Source organism: Ammospiza caudacuta, chromosome 7, assembly GCF_027887145.1.
Source record: "Ammospiza caudacuta isolate bAmmCau1 chromosome 7, bAmmCau1.pri, whole genome shotgun sequence".
NCBI lineage: Eukaryota > Metazoa > Chordata > Aves > Passeriformes > Passerellidae > Ammospiza > Ammospiza caudacuta.
Window position 1 is genome coordinate 1913120 of NC_080599.1, and position 25744 is coordinate 1938863.

At 45.9% G+C, this 25744-nt stretch overlaps 1 protein-coding gene and 1 pseudogene across 1 annotated transcript; one reads left to right on the forward strand and one right to left on the reverse strand.

Moving 5' to 3' along the window:
* Positions 1-1029: 1029 nt before the first annotated feature.
* Positions 1030-1794, reverse strand: LOC131560157 (olfactory receptor 14J1-like; the record flags this gene model as incomplete). The annotated part of the gene is made up of 1 exon (XM_058808822.1): positions 1030-1794. A coding segment is annotated over one exon (765 nt), but the record flags the coding sequence as incomplete, so codon positions are not given.
* Positions 1795-16861: 15067 nt separating this feature from the next.
* LOC131560158 (zinc finger protein 850-like) overlaps positions 16862-25744 on the forward strand; it is a 596580-nt pseudogene continuing 587697 nt past the window's right edge.

A 25744-nucleotide genomic window follows, 5' to 3' on the forward strand; every position in this document is an offset into this window, starting at 1 on the left:
ACAGCCAGCCTGGGGCTGCTCACGGGGCTTTGCTGTGCTGAGCATTGGCCTGGGTGTGTTCTTGAGAGAGCCTGGGCAAGGAGCCTGGAGCCCCCAGGGCCTGTCCTGAAGTGTCAGCGCTGCGCCAGCAGTTCCCATGGCCTGTCCCTGCTGCAGCCCTGGCACTGCCACCCCCAGGGCTGTGCCTGACCCCGAGAGCACTCAGGCCCTGCAGCAACACCAGGGCCACCAGGGCAGCGGGGCAGGGCCACGGCAGCAGCACTGGCAACACCAAGTGCTGCTGCTGCTGCTGGGCACAGCTGCTGGGCCAACACTGATCTGCCCCCAGCTCTGCACACAGACATTGCTGCTGCAGCTCCAGAGAAGGCAACAAAAGGGCATCTCTGCAGAAAACTCTGCTGGGAGATCCTTTAGTTCATTTATAGCCACTGAGAGTGCAGCCCCTCATTGACACAGTCTGTGACCACAGGGAAGATGGATAGAAACAAAATGAGAAATGGCTTTAATAATGACATTTCTCTGTGAACAATATAGTGGGGCTTGACAGCTAGCTTACAATGAAAGCTGAATTCATAGATGAAATAACAATTGATGATTTAAGAGTCTATCCATAGCAAGGAAGAAAACAAGGCATCTGCATGAGAACAGATTATAAAAGATACATGCAAATTTTTGTAAGCTAGACTAGGTGCATACGTAAATGTGTATATGAGCCTTATTAAATTTCTGTAAAACTTTTGCGAATTATATTGATACTAATAGCTTTACTCGAATGAATATAAGAAGATTTTGTGATGTAATTAAGGACTTAAAATGATGCTTTGTTAAAAGCATATAAACTAGAGAACACACAATATAAAAACATTTTCTTCTTTGATGCAAATCACGCGTGCGTAGGTCACATCCAATCCAACAATATCAGACATGATTAAAAAAGTAAAACAAAGAAAAAGAACCTCCAAATGAAACCAACAAGAAGTATCTAAAATGACTTTTATTACAAGTGATTGGAAGAAATGGGCCAGAAGTTTAATGTTTCCAAAACAATCCAGTCATCAGTCTCCTCACAGCAGCCTTGAGCTCCTGGTTCCTCAGGCTGTAGATGAGGGGGTTCAGGGCCGGAGGCACCACTGAGTACAGAACTGAAAGGGCCAGATCCAGGGATGGGGAGGAGATGGAGAGGGGCTTCAAGTAGGCAAATGCTGCAGTGCTGATGAACAGAGAGACCACAGCCAGGTGAGGGAGGCAGGTGGAAAAGGCTTTGTGCCGTCCCTGCTCAGAGGGGATCCTCAGCACAGCCCTGAAAATCTGCACATAGGAGAAAACAATGAACACAAAACAGACAAATGCTAAAGAGATGGAAAAAACAATAACCTTAAGTTCCCTGAGGTAGGAATTTGAGCAGGAGAGCTTGAGGATCTGGGGGATTTCACAGAAGAACTGGCCCAGGGCATTGCCATGGCACAGGGGCAGGGAAAATGTATTGGCTGTGTGCATGAGAGCATAGAGAAAGGCACTGGCCCAGGCAGCTGCTGCCATGTGGGCACAAGCTCTGCTGCCCAGGAGTGTCCCATAGTGCAGGGGTTTGCAGATGGACACGTAGCGGTCATAGCACATGATGATCAGGAGGAAAAGCTCTGCTGAGATGAAGAACAGAAAGAAAAAGAGCTGAGCAGCACATCCTGTATAGGAGATGTTCCTGGTGTCCCAGAGGGAATTGTGCATGGCTTTGGGGACAGTGGTGCAGATGGAGCCCAGGTCGCTGAGGGCCAGGTTGAGCAGGAAGAAGAACATGGGTGTGTGCAGGTGGTGGCCGCAGGCTACGGCGCTGATGATGAGGCCGTTGCCCAGGAGGGCAGCCAGGGAGATGCCCAGCAAGAGGCAGAAGTGCAGGAGCTGCAGCTGCCGCGTGTCTGCTAATGCCAGCAGGAGGAAGTGCCTGATGGAGCTGCTGTTGGACATTTGCTGTGCCTGGCCATGGGGACCTGTTCATGGGAAAAGGATAGTGAAGGGTTAGAGGAGATCCCTGTATTCAAAATCAAAGCCAATTCCCATACACCATCCTCTGTAATACACAGACAGTGTCTTTAGTTTTTTTAGTTAGGAGGTTTTCTATATATGCTCCCCCATATCTCTGCTGCTGCTCCTGCATATCAGAAACCCTCAGCATTTCTGAGGCACTCTGGGAGAGCAGAGAAAGTGGAGACGGGGAGGAGAGATGGTCTGTCACTTCATTCTGTTTGGAGTTTGTCGGGGCTTTCACTGTTCTCAAATGGAGAATGTTCACACTCCCACGTTTTCCTTAAAATTCCTCAGGTACTCCGGAGAGCAGATGGATGCACCACAACCCAGCTCCACATTTGTAGACAAGGGCTCACATTGCTCATTTCAACAACCCAGCATCATTTCATTATCAGAACACCTCTGCCTTTCCCCATCAATCCTATAACCCAGAGATGTTACAGGACAGGTTTGCACCCTGCTTTGAAGCTCCAAGCTTGGACTGAAATCTCAGAGGGACTTCCAAGTGTCCTTATGATGGCATCGGATGAGGAAGATGCCGCTCCTTCCCTGGCTGCACTGACAGCATAGCCCAGAGCTGGGCACTCGGGACAGCATCATCCTGAGCCAGCTGTGCCCCTGCCAGAACCCCCAGGGGGGGGCAGCTGCTCCCAGCCCTGTGCTCTGCAGAGGGAACTGGGCCCAGGGCAGCAGAGCTGCTCCACGGCTCTGCTGCGTCTCTGCCTGCACAGGAAGGGCTGCACGCCTTGGAGCCCTGGCCCTAAGGGCAGAGGCTTGACTAGGGCACAGGAGGGAGGGAGCTTGTTCAGAGGGAGGGGCTGCACTGGAGGGGATCCTGTGGACATCTCTAAACTCTCCCTGCCACAGCATTTCTGGGTTTTATTTTCTCTCCTTGCCTGCTCTTCTCTCTGCTTCCTGGGGATTTTCCTCCTGCAGGTGTTCCCTTGTGCCCAATCTCTCCCTGTCAGCACTCACAGACCCCAAATCTCTGGGCACTCTCCCTGGCCTGACAGAACCCTGCCTCTTTGCAGGGCACTGGCGTGGATCAGGTTCTGTTTGCAGCTTGGAGAAAGGACAGCTCAGACTGAGCCTGATGGGTCCAGCAAAGGCGATGCTGGTGCTGTCCATGGGCAGAGTGGCTGAAAGAAAATTAGATATCTCCCACTGATCACTAAAAAGTATGGTTTGCATTGTCTCAGGCACTTGTCAAAATAAATAATAAATAATTAATAATCAAACTTTAATATTTATCTCCCCCTCCCTGCCATTGTCCAATATTAGGAAACTGAATAAAATGTCTTAGGAAATTACCTCATTTTTTACAAAGTCCTTGTCTTGGAAATATTCTATGACGGATCAGAAACCGTCAGCATGTCAAGAGATTCAAGAGCATTTCACCTCCCCTGTACCAAAAATACCCAGAGTTGTACTCACAGAGTCTGTAGGCATTGGGATGTTCCAGCATGAGGAGACGGCTCCAGGAGCTGCAGCTGCATTGTCCTGCAGGCAGAGGTTCCTGTGCCAAGGGCTGGCAGTGATTCTGCACCAGGCACTTCTCAGCACCTTCCCAGCCCTGACAGACTGAAGCTCTCTGTGCCTCTGTGCTTGCCCGGAGTGGCTGCAGGCAGTGCCCCAGCCCTGCTGGGCTGGCAGAAGAGCTGCTCATCAAGAGAAATGTGCTTTTGAATCTCTTCTTGGTTACCAGGAACTGCCTCTGTGCCAGGAGCCCAGCCCAGCTCAGCAGCACAGACACAGCACAAGGAATTTAATGAGCCTCTGGGGCTTTGTGCTCAGGCCCTGAACATCAGTCCCTGAGAGGGAGATGAAGAAACTTCTCCAGAGCTCCAAGTCAGAATCCAACTCCGAAGTTTCTTGGACATTTAATGGGTTCCTCTGAGGGACACAACGGAGAAAGTGCCCCCAGGCCCCAGGCAGAGCAGAAAACTTGAGGCAGTGATGACAGGTGGGGACAAAGAGAAGTCAAGTCTTGGGGCCCTGGGGCACAGCAGGGTCTGTGCTACCAAGGGCTGTGAAGAGACAACTTGTCCTGGGGTCTTCTGGCACAGCTCCAGCCAGGCTGGACACTGTCAGCCCCTTGTCCTGCCCTCAGCATCACCCCCCCCCAGCCCACATCCCAGTGGCCTCAAGGATCTGCTGGAAGGAGTCCCTGGGGAGCCTTGCTCAGCAATGGCCCTGGGGGCTCCTTCATGCTCCCTACAGGGACTGCAGATTTTTCAAAGGACTTTGGGTTTTGCTTTTGCCTTAGAGTCTCTGAGAGGTTTGTGCAATCCTGGCCTCCAATTATCTGCTGCAATTAGTCCCTGGAGAGGCTTTGTCAGTAACAACACTGAGCGGGGCTCATTAATACTTCAAGGTACTTCAGTTATTTTAAGGTACTTGGTGTTTCCCTTTTGATACAAACTCTGTGAGAGGTTTGTGCAATCATGGCCCCAATTATCTGCTTTAACCAGTCCCTTGAGGGCTTTGTACTGACACTCAGTGGGGCTCATTAATGCTTTGAGATACTCAAGGTTTTTAAGGTAGTATGGATTTTTCCTTTCTACACTGAATTTCTCAGAGAATTTTTTTGCCATCCTGGCCTCCAATTCTCTCCTCCAATGAGTCCATGAGGAGCCTGTGTTGGGGATGGACCTCAATGAGACCCATTCATGCTTTGAGACACTTTGGGGTTTTTCTCTGACTTTGACTCCTGGAAAGGTTCGTGCAATCTCCTCTCAAGCCCTGATGTTCAAGGGCTCAGCTCCAAATGCACCATGGGGCTCATTAGAATCGAGCCTGTGCTGACAAACCATGGCTCTGCCTTGATTTCTCTCTGGTCTGGAGCAGTTCTTTAGGAAGTATTCCTTTTACAGTTATGGAGAATTATTTTAAACAGCTTCTAAGAAATATGTATTCCTGTTTAAAGGGTGTCTTTTATTGCTGTTCTTACTATACAAGAGGTGACTGCAGCATTCTGTGATTGATATTGATCCAGGGTCTCTCCTAAGTTGGTCTGGCCATGTCAGGGAAGTTGTACCTTGGAGCTGACCCGGTGTGGACAACCTTGCCCTACATTCCCCAACCCCATGTGAGAAACAATTTTTAATTTCAAATATTTTAAATGGTTTATTAAGGCCATATCAAAATACAACAGAAGACTGAATAAAGAAAAGAATACAGCACCAGGAGCAAAGGATTCAGTCACTGTGTGCTCATCTACAAAATGGATGTTCTGTCTTTTACACCTCTAGCCCCTCCCAAGGTCTTTTCAATCGACTCCTTCTTCACTGTCCAGTGGTGGAAATCACTGTCTAACATCTTGATTGGAGGTCAGGGGCTGCCATAGTAACAAGCCAACCTTCCCAAATGCCCCAACTACTGAGGCCATCCTGTGATAACAATGCAAGGGGGAGGGGAAGGATAACTATACATCTAAAAAACTTTTCTCAACATATATTTAATATTCACTCCTTAATTATGATAGTCAACCATAGAATTACTCATCTATAACAAGCTCCCCTTTTCTTTTTCTGTAAGTCCTTTTGCATGAACAATTAGGTAAAAACTTTCTCTCTCTCTTGAATGAGTCATACCAGCATCTGTTGATGTGGGCAAGGACAGTGCGACAGGAGAAAAAAACTCAGGTTTTCCTTAGACACACTTATTTGGAATGGACAAAAGGGCATCACAGAGGTCCAGTATGGCTTTGAGTCCCATCTGCCGTGCCTATGTGGCTGCTAGCCATAGTCAGTGTATCTTAGGGGTGAGTACAGAGGGCAACTCGGTCCTGCCCTCCAGTCCCTGTTGAATTAAAAGGCAACTGAGCAATGATAGAGGTCTCGTATGGCCTTTAGTCCCTTCCTTACCATGCCTTAGGGGTTCCTACCCACAGCAGGGCTATGGAGCCTTCTTAGTAGTGAACAAAGGGGCCAACCTGATCTTGCCCTCTATTCCTTGTCTTACTTCTTACGGATGCTGCCCCATTATGTTTTACAGTCCTTTGTGTACTTCTCAACAGATGCTGGTAATTCTCACCCACTAAAACAGGAAGACAGTTCTCGAGCTGTTTGGTGGAAGCTTAACTCTACTTTTTGGGTGTCTTGGTGCTTTCTGGGTTGTCTTTCAGTCTCTGCTTGAAAGTCAATCTTGTTTCACCCAGCCTGGATGTTATACTCCATTCTTTGAGTTCTTCTATGGGGCCTTTGACTCTGTTGGCACGAGTCCATCCCCGCTCTGCAGTTTGCGTGGCCGATTTGGTGGTGAGCAGTACCTGAAAGGGACCTTCCCACTGAGGAGTTAGAGGCTGATCTCTCCATGGCTTAATCATCACCCTATCCCCAGGATTAATATTATGGATTCTGAAATCCAGGGTGGGAGTTTGAAGAATTGTCCCTTTATGTCTTAGCTCTTCTAAGGTTTGTGCTATAGACATAACTTATTTCTTGGCATTGGCTTCCCTTTCCTCATAGATGGCAACCTTCTGGGGTGAGGTCAGGAAGGGTAACCCAAACATCATTTCATAGGGTGACACCCCCAGATCTGACTGGGTTTTGCTTCTAATTCTTAATAAGGCCAAAGGGAGACATTTTATCCATGACATTTGGGTTTCAGTCATTAGCTTAACTAGAGCTCTTTTAAGAGTTTGATTCATTCTCTCAACCCAACCGGAGCTCTGTGGATGCTGTGGAGTGTGTAATTCCTAATTTTCTTCCAAGGCCTGAACAACTTTTTGCAATATCGTAGATATGAAATTAGTTCCCTGGTCTGAATCAATCCTGTTTGCCATCCCATACTGGGAAATGATTCATTCTAGAAGTGTTTTCCTCACAACACTGGCATTGGCTTTCACAGTGGCTACCACCTCTACCCAATGAGTCGCGTGATCTACTATCACTGGCAAAAACTTTCCCTGTTGTACCTGGGGAAGCTCAGTAAAGTCTACTTGGATATTTTGTAAGGGCTGTAAGGCAGTTCTCACCCTCCTCTGGGGGTTTTCCTCATGATTTTCTTATTCACTTGTTGACTTATCACACACTGATCTGTTACTTGCTTAGCTATTCTGAAAATTCCTATGCATCCCCAGTCTCTCAGAAACTGATCACTTAGCGCTTCTGTACTCCAATGTGTTGTTCCATCTATGCCTTCTAGCATTTTCCTGGCAAAGAGTTTATTCAACATTTGCCTCCCATCTGCTAATCTCCACTTCCCTTCATTATCTTTCTTCTCTCCTGTTTTGAGGAGCTCTTCCTCTTCTGTCCCACTCAATACGGGGACTTTTTGCATATGTCTCATGGGTGTTAATACTAATCTTAGTTTTTCTGTGTCTTAAAACTGGTGTCAGACCCAGAACTACCCCAAATGTGCCCCAGAAATGTCACCAGGGACCCCAAATTGGCCTCTTTTACCCTGTCTGTTAAAATTATATAAAAGATGACAAAAGGATTTAAAATAGGACTGATTAGCATAAAGAAGGAAAAATCAATAGCCACACTGCTCAATTAATTAATGAAGGGAATTGTGTTACTTAGAAACAATGACCAATAAATTTTTTGCTTGCTAAAAAGGTATGGACTTTATAATATTAATTATAAAATTTGGTATTACAAATATAGAATTATACTATTAAAATAAGAAAACTAATTATAATTTTATCAATTCAGTTTTTGTTTTTTTTTAAGGGGAAATGCATAATTATTTTTTATGTTTTGGGATGTCAGTCTGTTAGAGACGGTCCAAAGATCCCTCATCTGCCTCACAGCCACCATTAAGGATGGAGATTGAAGCCCTCCCCAAGAAGTGAGACTGAGACCCTTCAAATTCTAACCCAGGGGTGCTAGCCTGACTGGAGCAGGATGTCTGCCATGGGAAGCGGGATGTTTCCCTTAGGAACCAGTCCTGAAACAACGGGCCCCGCTCACTGCTGGCACTGGTTTGTGCTGTTCAGAACTGAACTGTCTGTACCTGTTCCCAATGGATTTATTCTCCACTGTTCCCTCCATGTGCCGTCCTGCTCCCCTCCCGGCGGTAGATTATAAAAGAGCCTTGAGTTAACCAAAGACTTTGAGACTCTCCCCGACATGACCAGACAGATCTATTGGCTGGACCACGAGGATTTCATCTCTCTGTTGGCAGCTATCCCCCCGCTCCTTTTCTCTGTCTCTCTGTCCTTTATCTCCTTTCTAATCCTTGTGCTGCATCTGCTGTGGACACTCAATAAAAGGTGCATTTGTTTTGGTTAATACTGAAAGTCCCTTGCTGTGTGTCTTTGTGCCCTGAGATCAGTGAAATGAACCATCGTGACCCCCCTTGTACCAGGGGATTGTGACACAGCCTGATGGGGTTGCTGCCCACAGCATGTGAACGTGATCTTCTTGGTGGCAACTGCACTGGTTCATCTGATCTTGCTTTCTGGTCTCTGTATCCCAGAATTACCTGTGCCACCTGCCTTTCTTATATTGTGGTTCTCTGTAGTTCCTTCAATAGTCAGCCCTTCTTAAGTTCACTCTTGGAATAGGGGATCATCACCTCCCCATATTAGCGAGTGCATTTGAATGCACTTGAATGCAGCATTCAAAATATGGTCCCTGTTTTTAATTTGCTGGGGAATCTCTGTATTTTCTACCTCTGTTGAGGCTGAGATTGAAGGTACTTGAGATGATATTTGGCATTCATATTCAGGTGGTGTTTGTTTCTTATCAGTGACACAGCCTCACAAGCATGAGTTCTGCAGCCTTTCATTTAAGGCACAAAATGGCTCCCTGTCTCTTGTTACAAGGCCTGGATGGTGCCAAGGAGACCATGGTGATACTGGGGGTCCAAGGAGACCGTGGTGACACCATGGACATTCATGGAACCATGGGTATTGTGACACAGCAGGGCTTCATGGAACCCAGGAGTCAATTGTGACTCTACCAAACCTCATGGAACCAAGGGCCCATTGTGACCCTGAAGAATTTCAGGGAACCGAGAGTCTCTTGTGGCACAGGGGGTACTCATGAAACCATGGAGACCATTTTGAACCTTCAAGGCCTGATGGAACCAAAGGGTCATTCTGGCACTTCTGAGCCTTGGAACCAAAGAGACCACAGTGACACAGTGGGGCTCTGTGGAACCAAGGGGCCGTGGTGACGTTAGGGAGTGTCATTGAACCAACTGTCCCCGGTGACACTGCAGGGCCTGATGGAATCATGGGCACCATTGTGACACTACAGGGTGTCATGCAAGCAAGGGGCCATTGTCACACTCTGGGGCCTCTTGGGATCCAAAGGCAGTTGTGATACCATGGAAATTATGGCAAGTGTGGCACCATGAAACCAAGGAGACCATTGTGACCCTACAGGACCCCATGGAACTAAGGATTCATGGAACAGTGCAGGACACATGGAACCGAGGGGCCATTGTGTAGCTGTAGACCCAAAAGAGCCCATTCTGACACTGTGGGCCCCCATGGATCCAAAGGTCCATTTTGACATTGCAGGGCCTCATGGAATCCTGGAGACCATGGTGAAACTTTGGGGCCTTGTTGAATGAAGTGGCCCTGCAGGGCCTGATGGAACCAATGAGACCCCATAGAACCAAGGGTCCATTGTGACCCTGTGGTACCATGGTGTCGTGGGTTGACCCAGGCCAAATGCCAGGCATCCATGGGGGCTGCTCACTCACTCCCCTCTGCAGCTGGACAAAGAGAATTTAATAAAGGGTTCATGGGTTGAGATAAGGACTGGGTGAGATCACTCATCAAATACTGTCCTGGGAAAAACAGGCTTAGCTTAGAGATGTGAAATTCATTTATTGCTAACAAAATCAGAGCAAGAAAAGGGGAAATAAAATATGCCCCTCAGCTCCCTCCTTACTGCTCTACCTCCCACCCCAGCAGTGCAGGGAGATAGGGAATGGGGGTTATGGTCAGTTCATCACCCATGGCTTCTGGCCCGGCTCAGGGAGAGGAGTGGTTCCCCTGCTGCACTGTGGGTCCCTCCCAGGGGAGACAGTTGTGCAGGAGCTTCTCCAATGTGAGTCCATTTCAGGGGCAACAGCCCTCTGCAAACTGCTGCAGTGTGAGTCCATGCCAGGGACAACAGTCCTTCCCAAACTGCTGCAGCATGGGTCACTCTTCCAGGGGGTGCATTCCTCCAGGGACAGGCTGCTCCAGCCTGGGAGCAGGGCCCCTCTCTCCATGGCTCTCCTGCAAGGTGCCTGGGTCTCCAGTGCCTGGAGCACCTCCTGCCTCTCCTTCTGCACCGACCTTGATGTCTGCAGAGTTGTTCTTCTCACATGTTCTCCCTCTGCTCTCCTCTGACTGCAGTTAAAACTGCGCCACAATCTCTATTTTGATTTCTTTTACAATCTGTTATCGCAGAGGCATTGCCACCATTTGTAACTGGCCCAGCCTTTGCTAGCAGCAGGTCCATCTTTGAAGCCACCAGGAATTGGCTGTGCCAGACACAGTGGAAGCTTCCAGCAGCTTCTCACAGGAGCCGTCCCTGTGCCCCCCTGTGAAATACAAAGCTGTGTTTTGTGTCAGGTACATACAGGCAACTTGTGTATTTGTGATTGTAATATGTCTGGAAAAGGACCATGGGACACTTATAAAGACGAATTCTAACAATTACTGAGGAAAGTAAAGCATGGAAGAAGGCCTTTGAACCTATCTTTTGTTCATAATTAACCTTTATAAGTCTTAAGTTGATTTAGGAGCATTTGAATTAAAGCTTTAAGGATGTTACTCTTTGACATTAACTTTCTTCTTGTAGCTAAGCCTGAAAGAGTTTTGCAATAATAACCTTTTGAAGTATAATTTTAGAATATTGCTTGTAGTAAGGATCTTTGAAACTATAGCTTTATAATATATATAAAGGAAACATGCTTATCTCATGCCTTAACAAAACAGTGAAAAGCAGCTTAAGAAAGGAAGATGAACATCAACTCAAGATTTATAGTTTTGACCAAGGGAAGCTGGACATCATTGTTATGAGATTTATAGTCTCTGCAATAAAAGGTGGATCCACATCTGGAATCTGGACCACACCATCTGGGAGACTTCTTCCTTCTTTCAGAAACCGAACCACCACCATATGGGGACACTCCTTTCTGGGATATATCTTGATAAAAACTAATTCACAATAGGTATAGAATTGGGATGTAAAAATTTGGAATAGAAACTGCTGATGAGTAAAAATTCGGAATTGGAACTGCTGAGAAAGCTGATGCGTACCCCTATAAATACCTGTGAGCCTCAACTATCGGTGTGCAGTTGGAGAGAAAACTTCCCCCACTGTACCCAGCGCTGTATTGCTCATAATTTAACATATTAATTAATAAATTGATTTCTGCTTGAATATTGGCCTAGTCAAGCTTCTTATTTATAACACAGTGCCCAGAGGATGCTCAAGGGGTCCCTGTACCTCATGCCCTGGGAATGCTTTGGAGCGGCTGGAGGGGTTGTTCCAGTCCCTGACACCCCAGGCCATTCCCCAGGGGGTCTCCATCATTTTCATTCAGGGAATGCCTGGGGGGTCTCCCTCCTTCTCATCCCTGTGCCAGGGGGTGCTCAGGGCAGTCTCCGTCCCTCTCAGCCCAGGGGATGCTCGGGGCTCTCTGTCCCCTCACCCTGGAGGATGCTCAGGGGGTCTCCATCCCTCTGGCCCCAGGGAATGCCTGTGCAGGGCTGGGGACCAGGGGCTCTGTGTCCTTCTCACCGTTGAGGGTGCTCAGGGCTGGGGGAGCTCTCCCACCTTCTCACACCTGGGGAGGCCGGGGGGTCTCTGTCCCTCTCTGCTCTGCTGTGACCTCACCCAAACATCATTGGGGTCAGAGGGAAAGAGACACCCCCGAACCCCCAGAAGGGCTGAACCTGGGATTTGGTTTGGGGCTGAGGATTTAGGAAGGGGCTGGAATTGGGACTGGGCTTGGAGTTGGGGCTGAGATTTGGATTAGCGCTGGGACTGGGGTTAAGGCTAGACATGGGATTGGCTTTAGGGCTGGGGTTGGGATTGGGTCTGGGGCTAGACGAGTTTGGGACTGGGATGAGATTAAATACAGAACTGTGAGTGTGTCTCAACATGGTCTGAGATTGAGACCAGGATCAGGGTCAGGTTTGGGACTGAGTTCACCCAGAGTGGGACAGGGGGGATATCACAGTGGGAAGGTTTGGGGAAAATCCTGGTTTGGGGAAAAAAAAGGTGTGAATGCCTTGTGTTGGGGATTCCTCCCACCCAAGTGCATGTCTAGAAGTCACCTGATGTCCAGAAATCAAGAGTGAATAAAAAAAGGCCACCCGGAGTTTCCCATTTCCGGTCTCGTCATTCTCAGGTTCTGGTTAGTCCCCCATCTCAGGGCTGGTGGGAATCCCATGGGTCCTGGGGATGCCCCCTCTTCAGGGCTGCTTAGGGATTCTGGGGCATTTTGGGGTCCTGCTCTCCAGCCTCCCCTCAATCCAGCCACTTGGGGCTCCCCCCACTTGCCACCACCCTGTCCTGGTTTAAAGCAAATTTGGGAGAAAATCCCCAAAAGAGGTTTCTCTAGACAGGAGATTCAAGCAGATTCTTCCCTGGCTGATTCAGAAAAATATTTCCTTGGAGAAAATTGCAAAAAATCTCTTTATTTAGCAGGCAAAGCATTCACCAACAAAACAAATGAACAATATCAAACAATAAAACCTCTTGCTTCTCCAAAAGAGATGACAAACTCACAAAGTCCTTCCATGGGCAGTAGCTGGGCTCACTCAGTGTCTTATCAGTGTCTTATCAGTCTCTTATCAGTCTCTGCAGCACTGGAAATGCCCAGCCCAGGCCCAGCCTGGTGGGCCACAGGTGCGAGGTGCTGGTGGTGTTCTGGGTGTTCCGTTTCAAGCAATTTTAAACTGCACCAAAGAAAAAGAAAAACAACAGTTAGGGGAACTTCTCTGCCTCAGAGAGCTAAAAATTAACTAAAAGCAAAGGAGAGCTCTGTCCGCCCTCTTTCCATCCAGGAGCTGGCATGTGGAGGATGAGTGCAGTATCTGAAAACAAACTGCTGCTTCTTCCTTCTCCCCTTCACTCTCAGAACCAGCCTTAAAGGTGCAGAACTCATTTCTGGGCTAAACAGACCATTGGGGGTACGAGCATCATGAAGTCACCCCAGGGCATGCATGAGGCAGGGTCAGGAGGTCCCGCCCCATCGGTACTGGGCAATCCCCACGTGGACCCCCGGGACCCTCCCAAGGGGCGATCGTGGCTCTTCTCCCCCCGAAAAAGCTCCTCTTGGGGAGCCCGGAGATATCCGGGGCTCGAGTCCGGGATCTGCCGGCTCCGAACACTGTCCAAAAAAATCCTCCTGGAGACCTCTGGCTGGAGTTATTTGGGAATTTAGCTGCTTGAGCTGGGCTTCTTGTGGGACTTTCAGAAGCCTTGTGTTCCTCAGTGGGGGGTGAATGAACCTTTTCAGTCTCGCTGGTATCATTTGCTCCCTTTCCTCCAGTGATTTTAACAAACTTCTCAATAAAGGACAACAAAATTTTCTTTACACATGGCACCCACAACAGCCATTTTCCTCATCAGTTCTCCCATAAGTTCCCCAGGAAGAAGGAGGGACTGTGTCCAAGTTTTCAAGAGTTCTTCCAGAAAGAACCACAACCTCCTCAGTGGAGCGAACCATGCGGTTTTCAAAGGCACTTGGGGTCAGAGAACAGTGCTCTGAACTCACTGTGCCAAAATAATGTCACAGTCTGGTTAAGAAAATTGTTACAGAGATGCCTTTGCCCCAATTAAGGTGCTAACGAGACCAAATCCAAAGTGTACTTTATTGAACAGTAAATATGAGATAGAGAGAGATCTGGAAAGAAAGAGAAAAGAGGAGGACAGTGTCCTGGGTTGACTATAAGATGCTTTTATCCCCAATCATCTCATTCTGTTTCTGTTGTATAATACATTTTGCACCTTTAAGAGTGTTCCAGAGAGTGAAAGGTGGGGGAGAGAAGAAGCGCACCGGAGGGACTGATCAGAGACTGAGTGAGCTGAGCTTCAACCCAGGGTTTTCTCAGTTTGTCATCTCTTTTAGAGTGGCAAGGGGTCTCATTGTTTGATATTGTTTTGGTTTTATTTTTTAATAAACAGGTTTTTCCCACCTTTCTCCAAGGAGGTATTTTTTCCCCCCGGGCCAGTTGGGGGGAGGGGCCGATTGGATCTGCTTTTCCCACCGGAGCTCCTTTGGGGGATTCTTCCCCAGATTTGCTCTAAACCTGGACAAATACATGAATTGGCGCCCAACGCGTGGCTGGAAAAGGTGGAAAAAAACTCTATTAATTGTGTGTTTTTTGTTGTTAAAGCAGTTAGTAGCCATGCTGCTTGAACCCCTGATGTCTCTGGGGATGAAAGCCTTCGTGGGGCTCTGGGCTATAGACCTTTTTGAGGTTCCATTCTGGTCACTAGGATTATTGTCCATAACAAGTAATTTTTTACGGTAGAGGGGTACGGATTGGAATAGCTGTTGTGCTGGCCTTGGTGATAATGATTTATAAAGCATTTACAAAGATACTGGCGTCTGTTTACAATATGTATGGTTTATGGTTTCTTCATCCTACCCTGCATCCCAATTCCAGTAGTACGTTTTGGGAATTTATTAGTAATTACACTCAGTCTGCTAGAGGTGGAGCCAAGAATGAGACTTTCCAACCTTCCTTTTCCTTCTTCTCCTTTGAATAGGTTATGTCACTTTTTGAGAATGTTCAGTTTCCCCTGAATGTTAAAGAGACCATCTTTCTGGTATTTAATCTGGTAAGCTTCCTCTATATGGTCTGCAGCTTCTCTAGAATGAGGGCTGAGATATCCAGAGGAGCTGGTGAGACGCCTGACCCAGAAGTAGATGCAGGCGTGAAAAATCCTGAGTAGTGTGGACAGTGGGAAAATATAGGCCAAACCCTGAAAGAATTTTCTGAACCTGTAGACTGGGATTTTCCATGGGAACAAATTCAGAATGCAGCAGAAGTGGGGAAATACCTAAAAGAGAAGTGCCATGATGATTCTAAGGAGAAAAGGCTAATTGCAATAAGCTGGGCCCTGGCCTATGCTTATCGCACTTTGTTCGATAGTGTAGGGCAGCAGACAGAGGCAGGGGGGCAGGGAGATAAATCAGCTATCCCAGTCACTCAAGCTATAGCCACCAGCCCAGGCTCGAAGCCAGCAGCCAAGCCAGATAGTGAGCCTAAGCCAGCATCTAAACCCATGGCTGTTGCTACCAGTACTAGAAGTGGGAAATGCACGGAAAAAACTAATCGACCAGTGGATGATGATGATGATGGTGATACAGGAGAAGGAACCTCGATGTCTCCTGACATAAAATCAGGAGTCCAAGCAGCAGGTGCAAGATCAGACGCAAATATTGAGTCCTTTTCCCTGAAGGACCTTCGTGGCTTATGGAAGGATTACACCCGATGACCTGATGAATCCATAATTAGTTGGTTAGTCCATCTCTGGGATGCTGCGGGCAAGGCTACAATTCTGGATGGCACTGAAGTGAGGCATTTGGGATCCCTGTCATATGATCTTGTCATCAACCAAGGAATGATGAGCGGGGGCTAACACTCACAGCCTCTGGGCAGGGGTCTTAGAAAGTATTGCACAAAGATATCTGTGTGCAGATGATCTTTATATGCAGCAAACACAATGGAAGACCATGGAACAAGGGATCCAAAGCCTGAGAGAAATGGCAGTGGCAGAGATTGTCTTCTCAGATGACGTAACAACTAGGAATCCAGACTTAGTACCATGCACATCTGTGATGTGGTGGAAACTTGTGTGACAAGAAATGGGTCACATGAATATGCTTCTGCCTTAGCCATAATGAAGTGGGATGAGAGGGATGAGACTGTGCTGGATATGGCAAGGAAGCTCCGAGCATATGCAGATGCTGTACATGGCCCGACACATGCCAGAATCGCAGCGGTGGAAACACGTCTGCAGAACTTAGAGGGTAAGATAGAGGAGAATCAAAGGAAGCTCAGAGAGGAGATTAAAGAAGACCTCCAAATCTCAGCAGTACAGATAAGAGGTTCTGGTATCCAAGGCAGATGTTTCCCAGATGGCAAGAGAAGGTACACCCCATGAGCTGAGCTGTGGTTCTTCCTGAGTGATTGCAGAGAAGACATGGGAAGGTGGGATGGAAAAACTACTGCTGTTCTGGCACAACGGGTGCATGAACTGAAGGAAGTCACCAGGAGGAAAGCAGCTCCAGTTGCCTGTAGCCGAACTGCCAGGTATGATGATGATGACATGTCTGATCCCATTGAAGGAACATCCAAGACATATGCCCAGGGAAAGAAGGATAACCAGGCTTAGAGGGGCCCTGCCTCTAGCCAAGTAGAGGCCAGGGAAAATCGTGTTTTCTGGTCTTTGTGGATTCGTTGGCCTGGCACATCGGAACGATAAGAGTACAAAGCTTTGGTTGATACTGGTGCGCAATGCACATTAATCCCATCAAGACATGTGGGGACAGAATCTGTTTCTATTGCTGGTGTGACAGGGGGATCACAGGATTTTAGTTTGGTGGAAGCTGATGGGAGCCTGACTGGGTATGAGTGGAAGAAACATCCTATCGTGATGTTACAGAGGCCTCGTGTATTTTGGGCATAGACTACCTTCAAAGCGGATGTTTCAAAGACCTGAAAGGACTCAAGTGGGCATTTGGAATAGCGGCTGTAATGACAGAGGGTGCGCAGCAATTGAACACCTTGCCTGGACTGTCTGAGAATTCATCTGCAGTAGGAGGCCTGACGAGAGAAGAGCAACAGGTGCCAATTGCCACTTCCACAGTGCATTGATGACAGTATAGAACCACTCGAGATGCTGTGATCCCCATCCATAAGATGATCCGAGAGCAGGAGACCCAAGGGGTTGTCAGCAAGACCCACTCACCCTTCAACAGCCCCATCTGGCCTGTGCGTAAATCTGAAGGAGAATGGAGATTGACTGTGGACTACCATGCATTGAATGAAGTGACTCCACCACCGAGTGCTGCCATGCCAGACATATTAGAGCTCCAGTACGAGCTGGAGTCCAAGGCAGGAAAGTGATACTGATAGTGGAACCCTGGAAAAAGTTAAAGATAGAAACTAAAATGTTAGGCTTTGTGCTTTCCCTGATCAACTGCACCTGCATAAGCAGTATGATAAATTATATAATTGTTAGATGTGATGACTGTTTAGTAATTAAATGTAATTATTATATAACCATAAGAAGAATAGTGAGAAACTATGTTGGAAATTCAGAGAGGGGCTAAATTTATGTATACAATAGAACAATATAAGTTTAACAATTAACATGAAAGTTATGTAACAATAGAGTATAAAACATGATCATTTCGGATGTAAGGTCGGAGTCAGATTTGGGTTAAATATACCCTGATTGCCAGAGCTCTTAATAAAAAGCACCACATAAAATCACCCGTGATTATGTGTTTTTGAACACTAACATTTTGGAGACCCACAGATGGGACCCTTGTGAGTGCCGCTGAGCAAGTTCGCGACTCGATCACGCTCCAGCCGGCACCGACGGATTCTTGGGGAGCCCATCGGCCGCGACCACTTCCGCCGCTCACAAACGTCCCCGGGAGAAAGGTAAGGTGCTTTTTACTTTGGTTTGGATGCCTGCCAATAAGACGCAGCGAAAGCTACGCTTGGTTGGGCTAAAGGAATTCCTGTTGGTACAAGCCTAGGCGCCGTTCCGTAAGACAATTGCAAAAGCGTTGCAGGTTCGGCATTTGTGGCATTTTTGAAATGGAGAAACTTAAAGGGATTTTGGGCAGTAACACCGCTATCCCGCAAAATTCTCCTTTGGGGTGCTTATTAACACATTGGAAACAAGGTAACTTTGGGGAAGGATTACATAAAACTAAGTTGATTGATTATTGTAATTCATGGTGGCCAGAATATGCCTTGGAGAACGGTTAAAAATGGCCAAAATACGGTACTCTGCAATATAACACTATTTCGCAGTTAATGTCATTTTGTAAACAAGAAGGAAAATGGGATGAAGTCCCATATGTTGATCTCTTTTTCTACTTATGGGGAAAGCCAGAATGGCAGAATGAATGTGGATTATTAATGGTTAAAACATCTGCAAAGTGTGGGGTTTGTGAGGAACGTTGTTTAGAACACTTGGCGTTAAAAGAAAGCTCGAGTAGGGAAAATTATACAGATATTGATTTACAAGTAGCTCCAATAGGAACAAGAGAACCTAACCCTATCCCACCTGTTTCATCTGTCGCTATCCCACTACCTGCTCCTCACCCACCTACCCCTGAACCTGTCTCGTCTAGTACACCTTTCCCTCTTTATCCTCCTCTCCCATTATCACCCGATCCCTCCTCCTCGCAAAATAAGCAAAATCTAACTGTGATAGAAAGGGGAAAGAGGTATGCGAGTGAAAAAGATAGCAATGGTAATGAATCAGTGACCCCAATGGCCCATAGAATCCGGGGTCAGGCAAAGCTTGCTCCTGTTGTGCATAGAGACGGCATAAGGAAACAAAAACGGACTGTGATTGCCCCCTTGCGACAAGGTGTAGGAGTGGAAGGGCCAGTATTTGTAAAAGGGCCTTTTTCCCCGGCAGACGTAATTATTTGGAAACAGTCAGCCGGAACTTATAGAGAAAATCCTGATAAAGTGGCACGTGTAGTAAAAATGGTTATGAAAACTCAAAATCCTGACTGGGATGACATACAAGTAATATTAGATACTCTGATGGATTCTATTGAAAAAGAAATGGTACTTAAGGCAGCCAAAGAGAGGCCAAGAGAAGATATTAGAAATGGGCTGGTAACAGGGAATTTAGATGTGAATTTCCCAATTGAGGATCCAAATTGGGACCCTAATTTATTGTGCGATATGAGGAGATTATGGAAATATCAAGAGTGGATCCAAACAGGAGTTCAGAATGCTGTGCCCAAAACTATCAAATGGTCCAAACTATATGAGGTTTGACAGGAAAAGAAGGAATCTCCCACTGCGTTTTTGGAGAGGCTTAAGGAGGTAGCAAGGAAATATGCAGACCTCCAAATGGATACAGAGCAAGCAAAGGTTCAGCTCGCTCTCATATTCTTGGGCCAATCACAGGATGACATTCGTAGAAAATTGCAAAAATTAGAAGGGGAAGAATTAAGGAATTTGGATAAGTTACTCGAGGTTGCTTGGAAGGTATATAACAATCAGGTAAAAGAAGCTAGTAAAAGGCAGCAGCAGAATCTTTTGGCAGTAATACAGGGGAGAGGGAACCCAAATTTCAGGGGGTGTGACAGGAATGGTTGGGGTAGGAGACCAGTTACCCAGGGGTTAAGCCTGAATCAATGTGCATATTGCAATGGGGTGGGACATTGGAAGCGAAATTGCCCAAGTTTGAATAACCAGTTTGACCAGGGCAATCAGTTCCAGCAGGCTACCAAGGAGATTATCCTGGGGGAGTATACCAGCTGACTAGACGTTGAACCGGTAGAACAAGTTAAGGAACCTGTTGTAAATATACAGTTAGGGCATAAAGAGGTCAGATTTCTAATAGATACGGGAGCTACTTTTTCTGTATTGAATCATTTGCAAGGACAAATTGGGGACAAGGAAACGACAATAGTCGGCGCTACAGGGAAAGAGGAAAAACGGCCTTTCCTGCAACCCCTAGATTTGTGTTTTGGAAACAAGATTATAACACATGAATTTTTATATGTACCTGAGTGTCCAATTCCGTTTTTAGGGAGAGATTTGCTAGCAAAACTTGATGCAGTAATAACCTTTGAAAATGGACAGCTTATAATGAAAATACCTGAATCAAAGATGGGACAGATATTAATGATCAAAGAAAAACCTGTTCCCTCTATCCCTAGGGAGGTAGAAGATGCAGTGATTCCCTCTGTATGGGAGACAGATATACCAGGGAAATCTAAATTGGCACAACCAGTGCACATAGAGTTAAAAGAAGGGCCAAGGGCTGTACAAGTCAAACAATATCCCATAAAACCAGAAGCACGGCAAGGAATAGTAAAGATTATTGAGAAATTCTTGAAATACTGAATTTTAGAAGAATGTGAATCAGAATTTAATACACCGATATTTCCAGTAAAGAAGCTAAATGGTGAATATAGATTAGTGCAGGATTTGAGAGCAATAAATAAAATAACAAAGGACATTTATCCAGTGGTAACAAATCCTTATACATTGCTAACATCCGAAAAGGAGATATATAAATGGTTTACCGTAATTGATTTAAAAGATGTCTTTTTCTGCATCCCCCTTGACAAAGAAAGTAGGAAACTGTTTGCCTTTGAGTGGGAAAACCCAGGGGATGGAAGAAACACCCAGCTCACATGGACACGACTCCCACAAGGCTACAAGAACTCGCTGACCGTATTCGGAAACCAATTGGCAAAGGAACTGGAGATTTGGACTGAAAATGGGCAAGTACCAAGAGACGAATACTTATTGTTGCAGTATGTTGATGATATACTAATAGCTACAGAAGAAAGAGCAACCTGTATAAAGGTAACCATTGAGATTTTAAATTCACTGGGAATGGGAGGCTATTAAGTATCCAGAGGAAAGGCACAAATTGCACAACATACTGTGATTTACCTGGGATGTGAAATTTCACAAGGGCAACAAAAACTAGGTACTAACCGTATCCAAGCTATTTGTGCTATTCCAGAGCCCCAGAATTCACATGAGCTGCGAGTCTTCCTTGGGATGGCAGGATGGTGTCGCTTTTAGATCATGGACTATGGACTGATTGCAAAACCCCTGTATGAAGCCTGGGGCAAACCACAGAAAGAAGCCTTCCTAAAATTAAAGGAAGCACTGACAACTGCTCCAGCATTAGAGTTACCTGATTTGTCTAAAGATTTTCAGCTGTTTGTACATGAAAGGCTGCGCCTAGCACTAGGAGTCCTGACCCAACGTCTGGGAAGCTGGAAAAGGCCAGTGGGCTACTTTTCCAAACAACTCGACAACATAAGTGCCGGGTGGCCCCCATGTCTGTGGGCAGTCTCAGCTACTGTGATCCTGATACAAGAAGCCAGGAAACTTACTATGGGAAGGCACATAGATGTCTATGTACCACACATGGTAACCACTGTCTTAGAACAAAAGGGGGGCCATTGGCTATCTCCCAGCAGGATGATGAAATTCCAGGTAGTTCTGACTGAACAGGATGATGTCACATTAAAAACAACTGACCTTTTGAATCCAGCTTTGTTCCTAGGTACCACAACTGAAGAAGGCCCATTAGAACACAACTGTTTAGAAGTAATAGAGTACACCTATTCAGCAAGAGAAGACATGAAAGACATCCCACTAGAGCAGCTGGAGTGGGAGCTGTTTACAGATGGGAGCAGCTTCATGGAAAACTGAACCAGATACGCTGGATATGCGGTAACAACAGTCAATACAGTAGTGGAGGCAAAGGCATTACCACCAAATACATCTGCCCAGAAGGCAGAACTGGTTGCTTTAACCAGGGCACTAGAATTAAGTGAAGGGAAAAAGGTAAATATCTGGACTGACTCAAAATATGCTTTTGGAGTGGTGCATGTACACGGAGAACTGTGGAAAGAAAGAGGACTGTTATCTTCTCGGGCTATGCACATTAAACATCAGGATGCAGTCCTGCAATTGATAAAGGCAGTACAAAAACCTGAACAAGGGGCAATCATACACTGCAAAGCACACCAATCAGGAAACTCCAAAATCCGTGAGGGAAATTGAAAGGCAGACTGGGCAGCCCGACAGGTTGCTTGGGAGGTACAAACAACAATAGCATTGATACCTTTGAAGCTTAATGTATCCCAATTCAATTTGCCTCCAAAACCAAAATATTCAGTAGAAAATGAGAGACTGACACATTTGTTAAATGCACAAAAGAATTCAGAAGGATGGTATGTAACCACACAAGGACAAATAGTGGTACCCCCCTTGATAATGAGAGAGGTTCTACAAATTAAACATAACAAATGTCACTGGGGAGCAGAGGCATTGGTAAAATTACTAAAGCAGAGTTTAATTTCAGTACGGATGTTAACAATGGCAAAATCAGTAATGGCAAAATGTGGTATCTGCTTGAAAAACAACCCAGTGGCCAGGCGACAGGAACAGTTAGGAAGAATTCGGATAGGAATAGAGCCAGGAGACTATTGGCAGGTAGATTTTGTAGAGCTACCAAGGACTCGAGGATACAAATACCTGTTAGAGGGGGTTGACACATTCTCTGGGTGGCCAGAAGCCCTTCCCTGTTGCACGAACCAAGCAAAGGAAACAGTTAAGTGGTTACTACAGGAGATTATTCCCAGATTTGGAGTACCCCTAGGGGTATCATCAGATAGGGGACCCCATTTCATAGCTACAATAGTAAGAGAGGTAAGTAGATTGCTGGGGATAAATTGGGACCTCCACACACCGTGGAGACCCCAGTCAAGTGGACAGGTAGAGAGGATGAATCAGACACTAAAAAGGCAAATCAGTAAAATATGCCAAGAAGCCAGATTGCAGTGGCCCCAGGCTTTGCCAATAGCACTGTTGAGGATTCGGATAAAGCCTAGGAGTGGGATGTCAGTCAGTCCTCATGAGATATTGTATGGGAAACCATATGAATCTCCTGAGCCTAACCCTAATGTACACGTCACAGGAAAGCAGGAAGTGTATAATTATGTTCTGTCTCTCGGGAAAACTTTAGCTCAGCTCCGGAGTATCCTCGTGTGGAATAGACCAGTGACTCTTGAGAACCCAGTCCATAACATACATCTAGGAGACGAGGTGTACATCAAGAACTGGAACGAGGAACTGCTGAAAGAAAAGTGGAGTGGACCCCATCAGGTACTACTGACAACCTTTACAGCAGTCAAAGTAGCCGGCGTGGAACCCTGGATCCACTATACCCGAGTGAAGAAAGTCCATCCTGGATCACGGACTGTATAAACTCTGGAATGAGCAAAGGCTGCAGATAAGACGTGTTTAATTGCTTTCAGAATGCTATCAGTAATTGTGCTAACGTTATGGTTATTAATATCTTTGGCATGTGGAATGCAAAATGATCAACTAACCACTCTTCATTCTAGAATGAAGAGAGAGGTACAAACAGAAACACAGGTGATAAAGGTTTCTAATGCAGTTCGGGCTGAGAATGTAATGATTGGATTAGTCAAAGATTTTGCCATAATGCAAAACACCAGCCGAATAACTGCCTGTCTGCCAATACCAAAGGCAGCAGGAGACCCAGCAAATTGGGGAATCATAACATCAAAACTACCTGAAATACAAAAAAACAAAACAATTACATGTAAACTGGTACCCGAATCAAGGCAAGTTACAGAAACAACTCTGGTATGGGAATGTGAGGCCAAGGATAAGAAAGATCAGATAGAACCTTGGGACAGTGTGCAGTCTGTGAGTATTCTTCAAAGATTCCAATATATGGCAATCACCCCTTGGTCTATTAGGTGGGAAGGCCCCGAGAATGAAACAGATCCAGCAATAACGAACACTGACACTAGTAGCAGAACGAGGGCAGACAAAGTAAGTTGGTGGGCATGTAATAAAACTTACGACTGCACTTCAGATGATGAAGAAATAAAACAGATGCCACCCCTGGCAATAGCCCTACAAATTGGTTGTGCTTGCAAAGGGATCAAGCATAAACAAGGCAGAGTGAATTATAAAGTAATTATAGGGTGTACCAGGATTACAATCCGAGGTCCAGGACAATTTGTATGGGAAGCAAGTGATGGTACCTGGACAATACATCTGCCTGTAGACAGGAAAGTAAAGGAGATTACTTTAGGCCTCCCAACCTTATGTCCAATTTGGAAAAAGTCCCCATTTAATGGAAAACATGAACTTCTGCAGATAAGAGCAAGACGAGAAGTTCTAGACAATGAAAATCCAGATGACACTTGGCAAGAACCCTTTAGTGGAGTGAAATTTGGATGGGCCCTAGAGTCATTGCTTGGTCCTATAGCAAACTATAAGAGCAGAGAGATGCTGTACAAACTTACAGGTCAGGTAGGTAGGCAAGAGTCACCCGGGAAAGATTTAAAGAATTGAATATACAATTACAAGTCACCACAAAAATGACTTTACAAAATCGATTTGCCCTAGATATGTTACTCCTGAAAGAGCATGGAGTATGTGGATTTTTAAAGGGACAAGTTGATCATTGCTGCGTTCATATCCCAAATGTAACTGCAGATGTAGAATATGACATCAATCAGTTGAAACAAATAGATCATGAAGCACAAGAAGAGCAAAAGGATTTGGCTACAAGCTGATTAAGAAAAATCTTTAAAGGATTAGGGTGGAATGTGAGTTCATGGATTAAATCTATCATTGAAAGTGTGATAATCTTACTAATTGTATTCTTAGCAACTTGGTTAGTTTACAGCATCTTAAAGGGAGAGATACAGAAGAAAACATCCTGGAACCAGAGGATAATAAAGGCACTAACACAAGATCCACGCCCACCATCTTCTGGTTCTTCAGTTCGTAACAGCATCCACGACAATGTTTACATCAACCCTGGATTTGAAGAACCAAGTATGAACTGAGGAATAAAGGACTGTATCAAGTGAAAACATTTACACCTATAGTGAAGTAAAAATGCTTTCAAAGAGGGAAGAATGATAGTGGAACCTTGGAAAAAGTTAAAGATAGAATCTAAAATGTAAGGCTTTGTGCTGTCCCTGATCAACTGCACCTGCGTAAGCAGTATGATAAATTATATAATTGTTAGATGTGATGATTGTTTAGTAATTAAATGTAATTATTATATAACCATAAGAAGAATAGTGAGAAACTATGTTGGAAATTCAGAGGGGGCTAAATTTATGTATACAATAGAACAATATAAGTTTAATAATTAACATGAAAGTTATGTAACGATAGAGTATAAAACATGATCATTTTGGATGTATGGTCGGAGACAGATTTGGGTTGAATATACCCCGATTGCCAGAGCTCTTAATAAAAAGCACCACATATAATCCCCCGTGATTATGTGTTTTTGAACACTATAGACATTGCCAATGCATTTTTTTCCATTCCTCTGGCAGCAGAATGCAGGCCTCTGTTTGCTATCACATGGAGGGGCGTGCAGTACACCTGGAACCGACTGCCCCAGGGGTGGAAGCACAGTCCTACCATCTGCCATGGACTGATCCAGACTGCACTAGAAAGGGGTGAGAACATCTGCAGAACATCTGCAATATATTTATAACAACATTTTGTGGGGGAACACAGCTGCAGAAGTGTTTGAGAAAGGAAAGGAAATCATCCAAATCATCCGGGGAGCTGTTTCGCCATTATAAAGAGCAAAGGGACCAGCTCGTGAGATTCAGTTCCTGGGAATGAAGTGGCAAGATGGACGGCGACGGATTCCTACAGACGTCATCAACAAGATCACAGCAATGTCTCCACCCACCAATAAGAAAGAGATGCAGGCTTTCCTGGGTGCCATAGGTTTTTGGAGGATGCATATTCCTGAGTACAGTCAGATCGTGAGCCCTCTTTACCTGGTCACCCGCAGGAAGAACACTTTCCACTGGGGCCCTGAGCGGCAACAAGCCTTGTCCAGATTAAGCAGGAGATTGTTCATGCAGTAGTCCTTGGCCTGGTCAGGACAGGATCAGAAGAACGTGCTCTACTCTGCAGCCGGGAACCATGGCTTGTCCTGGAGCCTTTGGCAGAAGGTGCCTGAGGAGACTTGGGGCCGACGACTGGGAT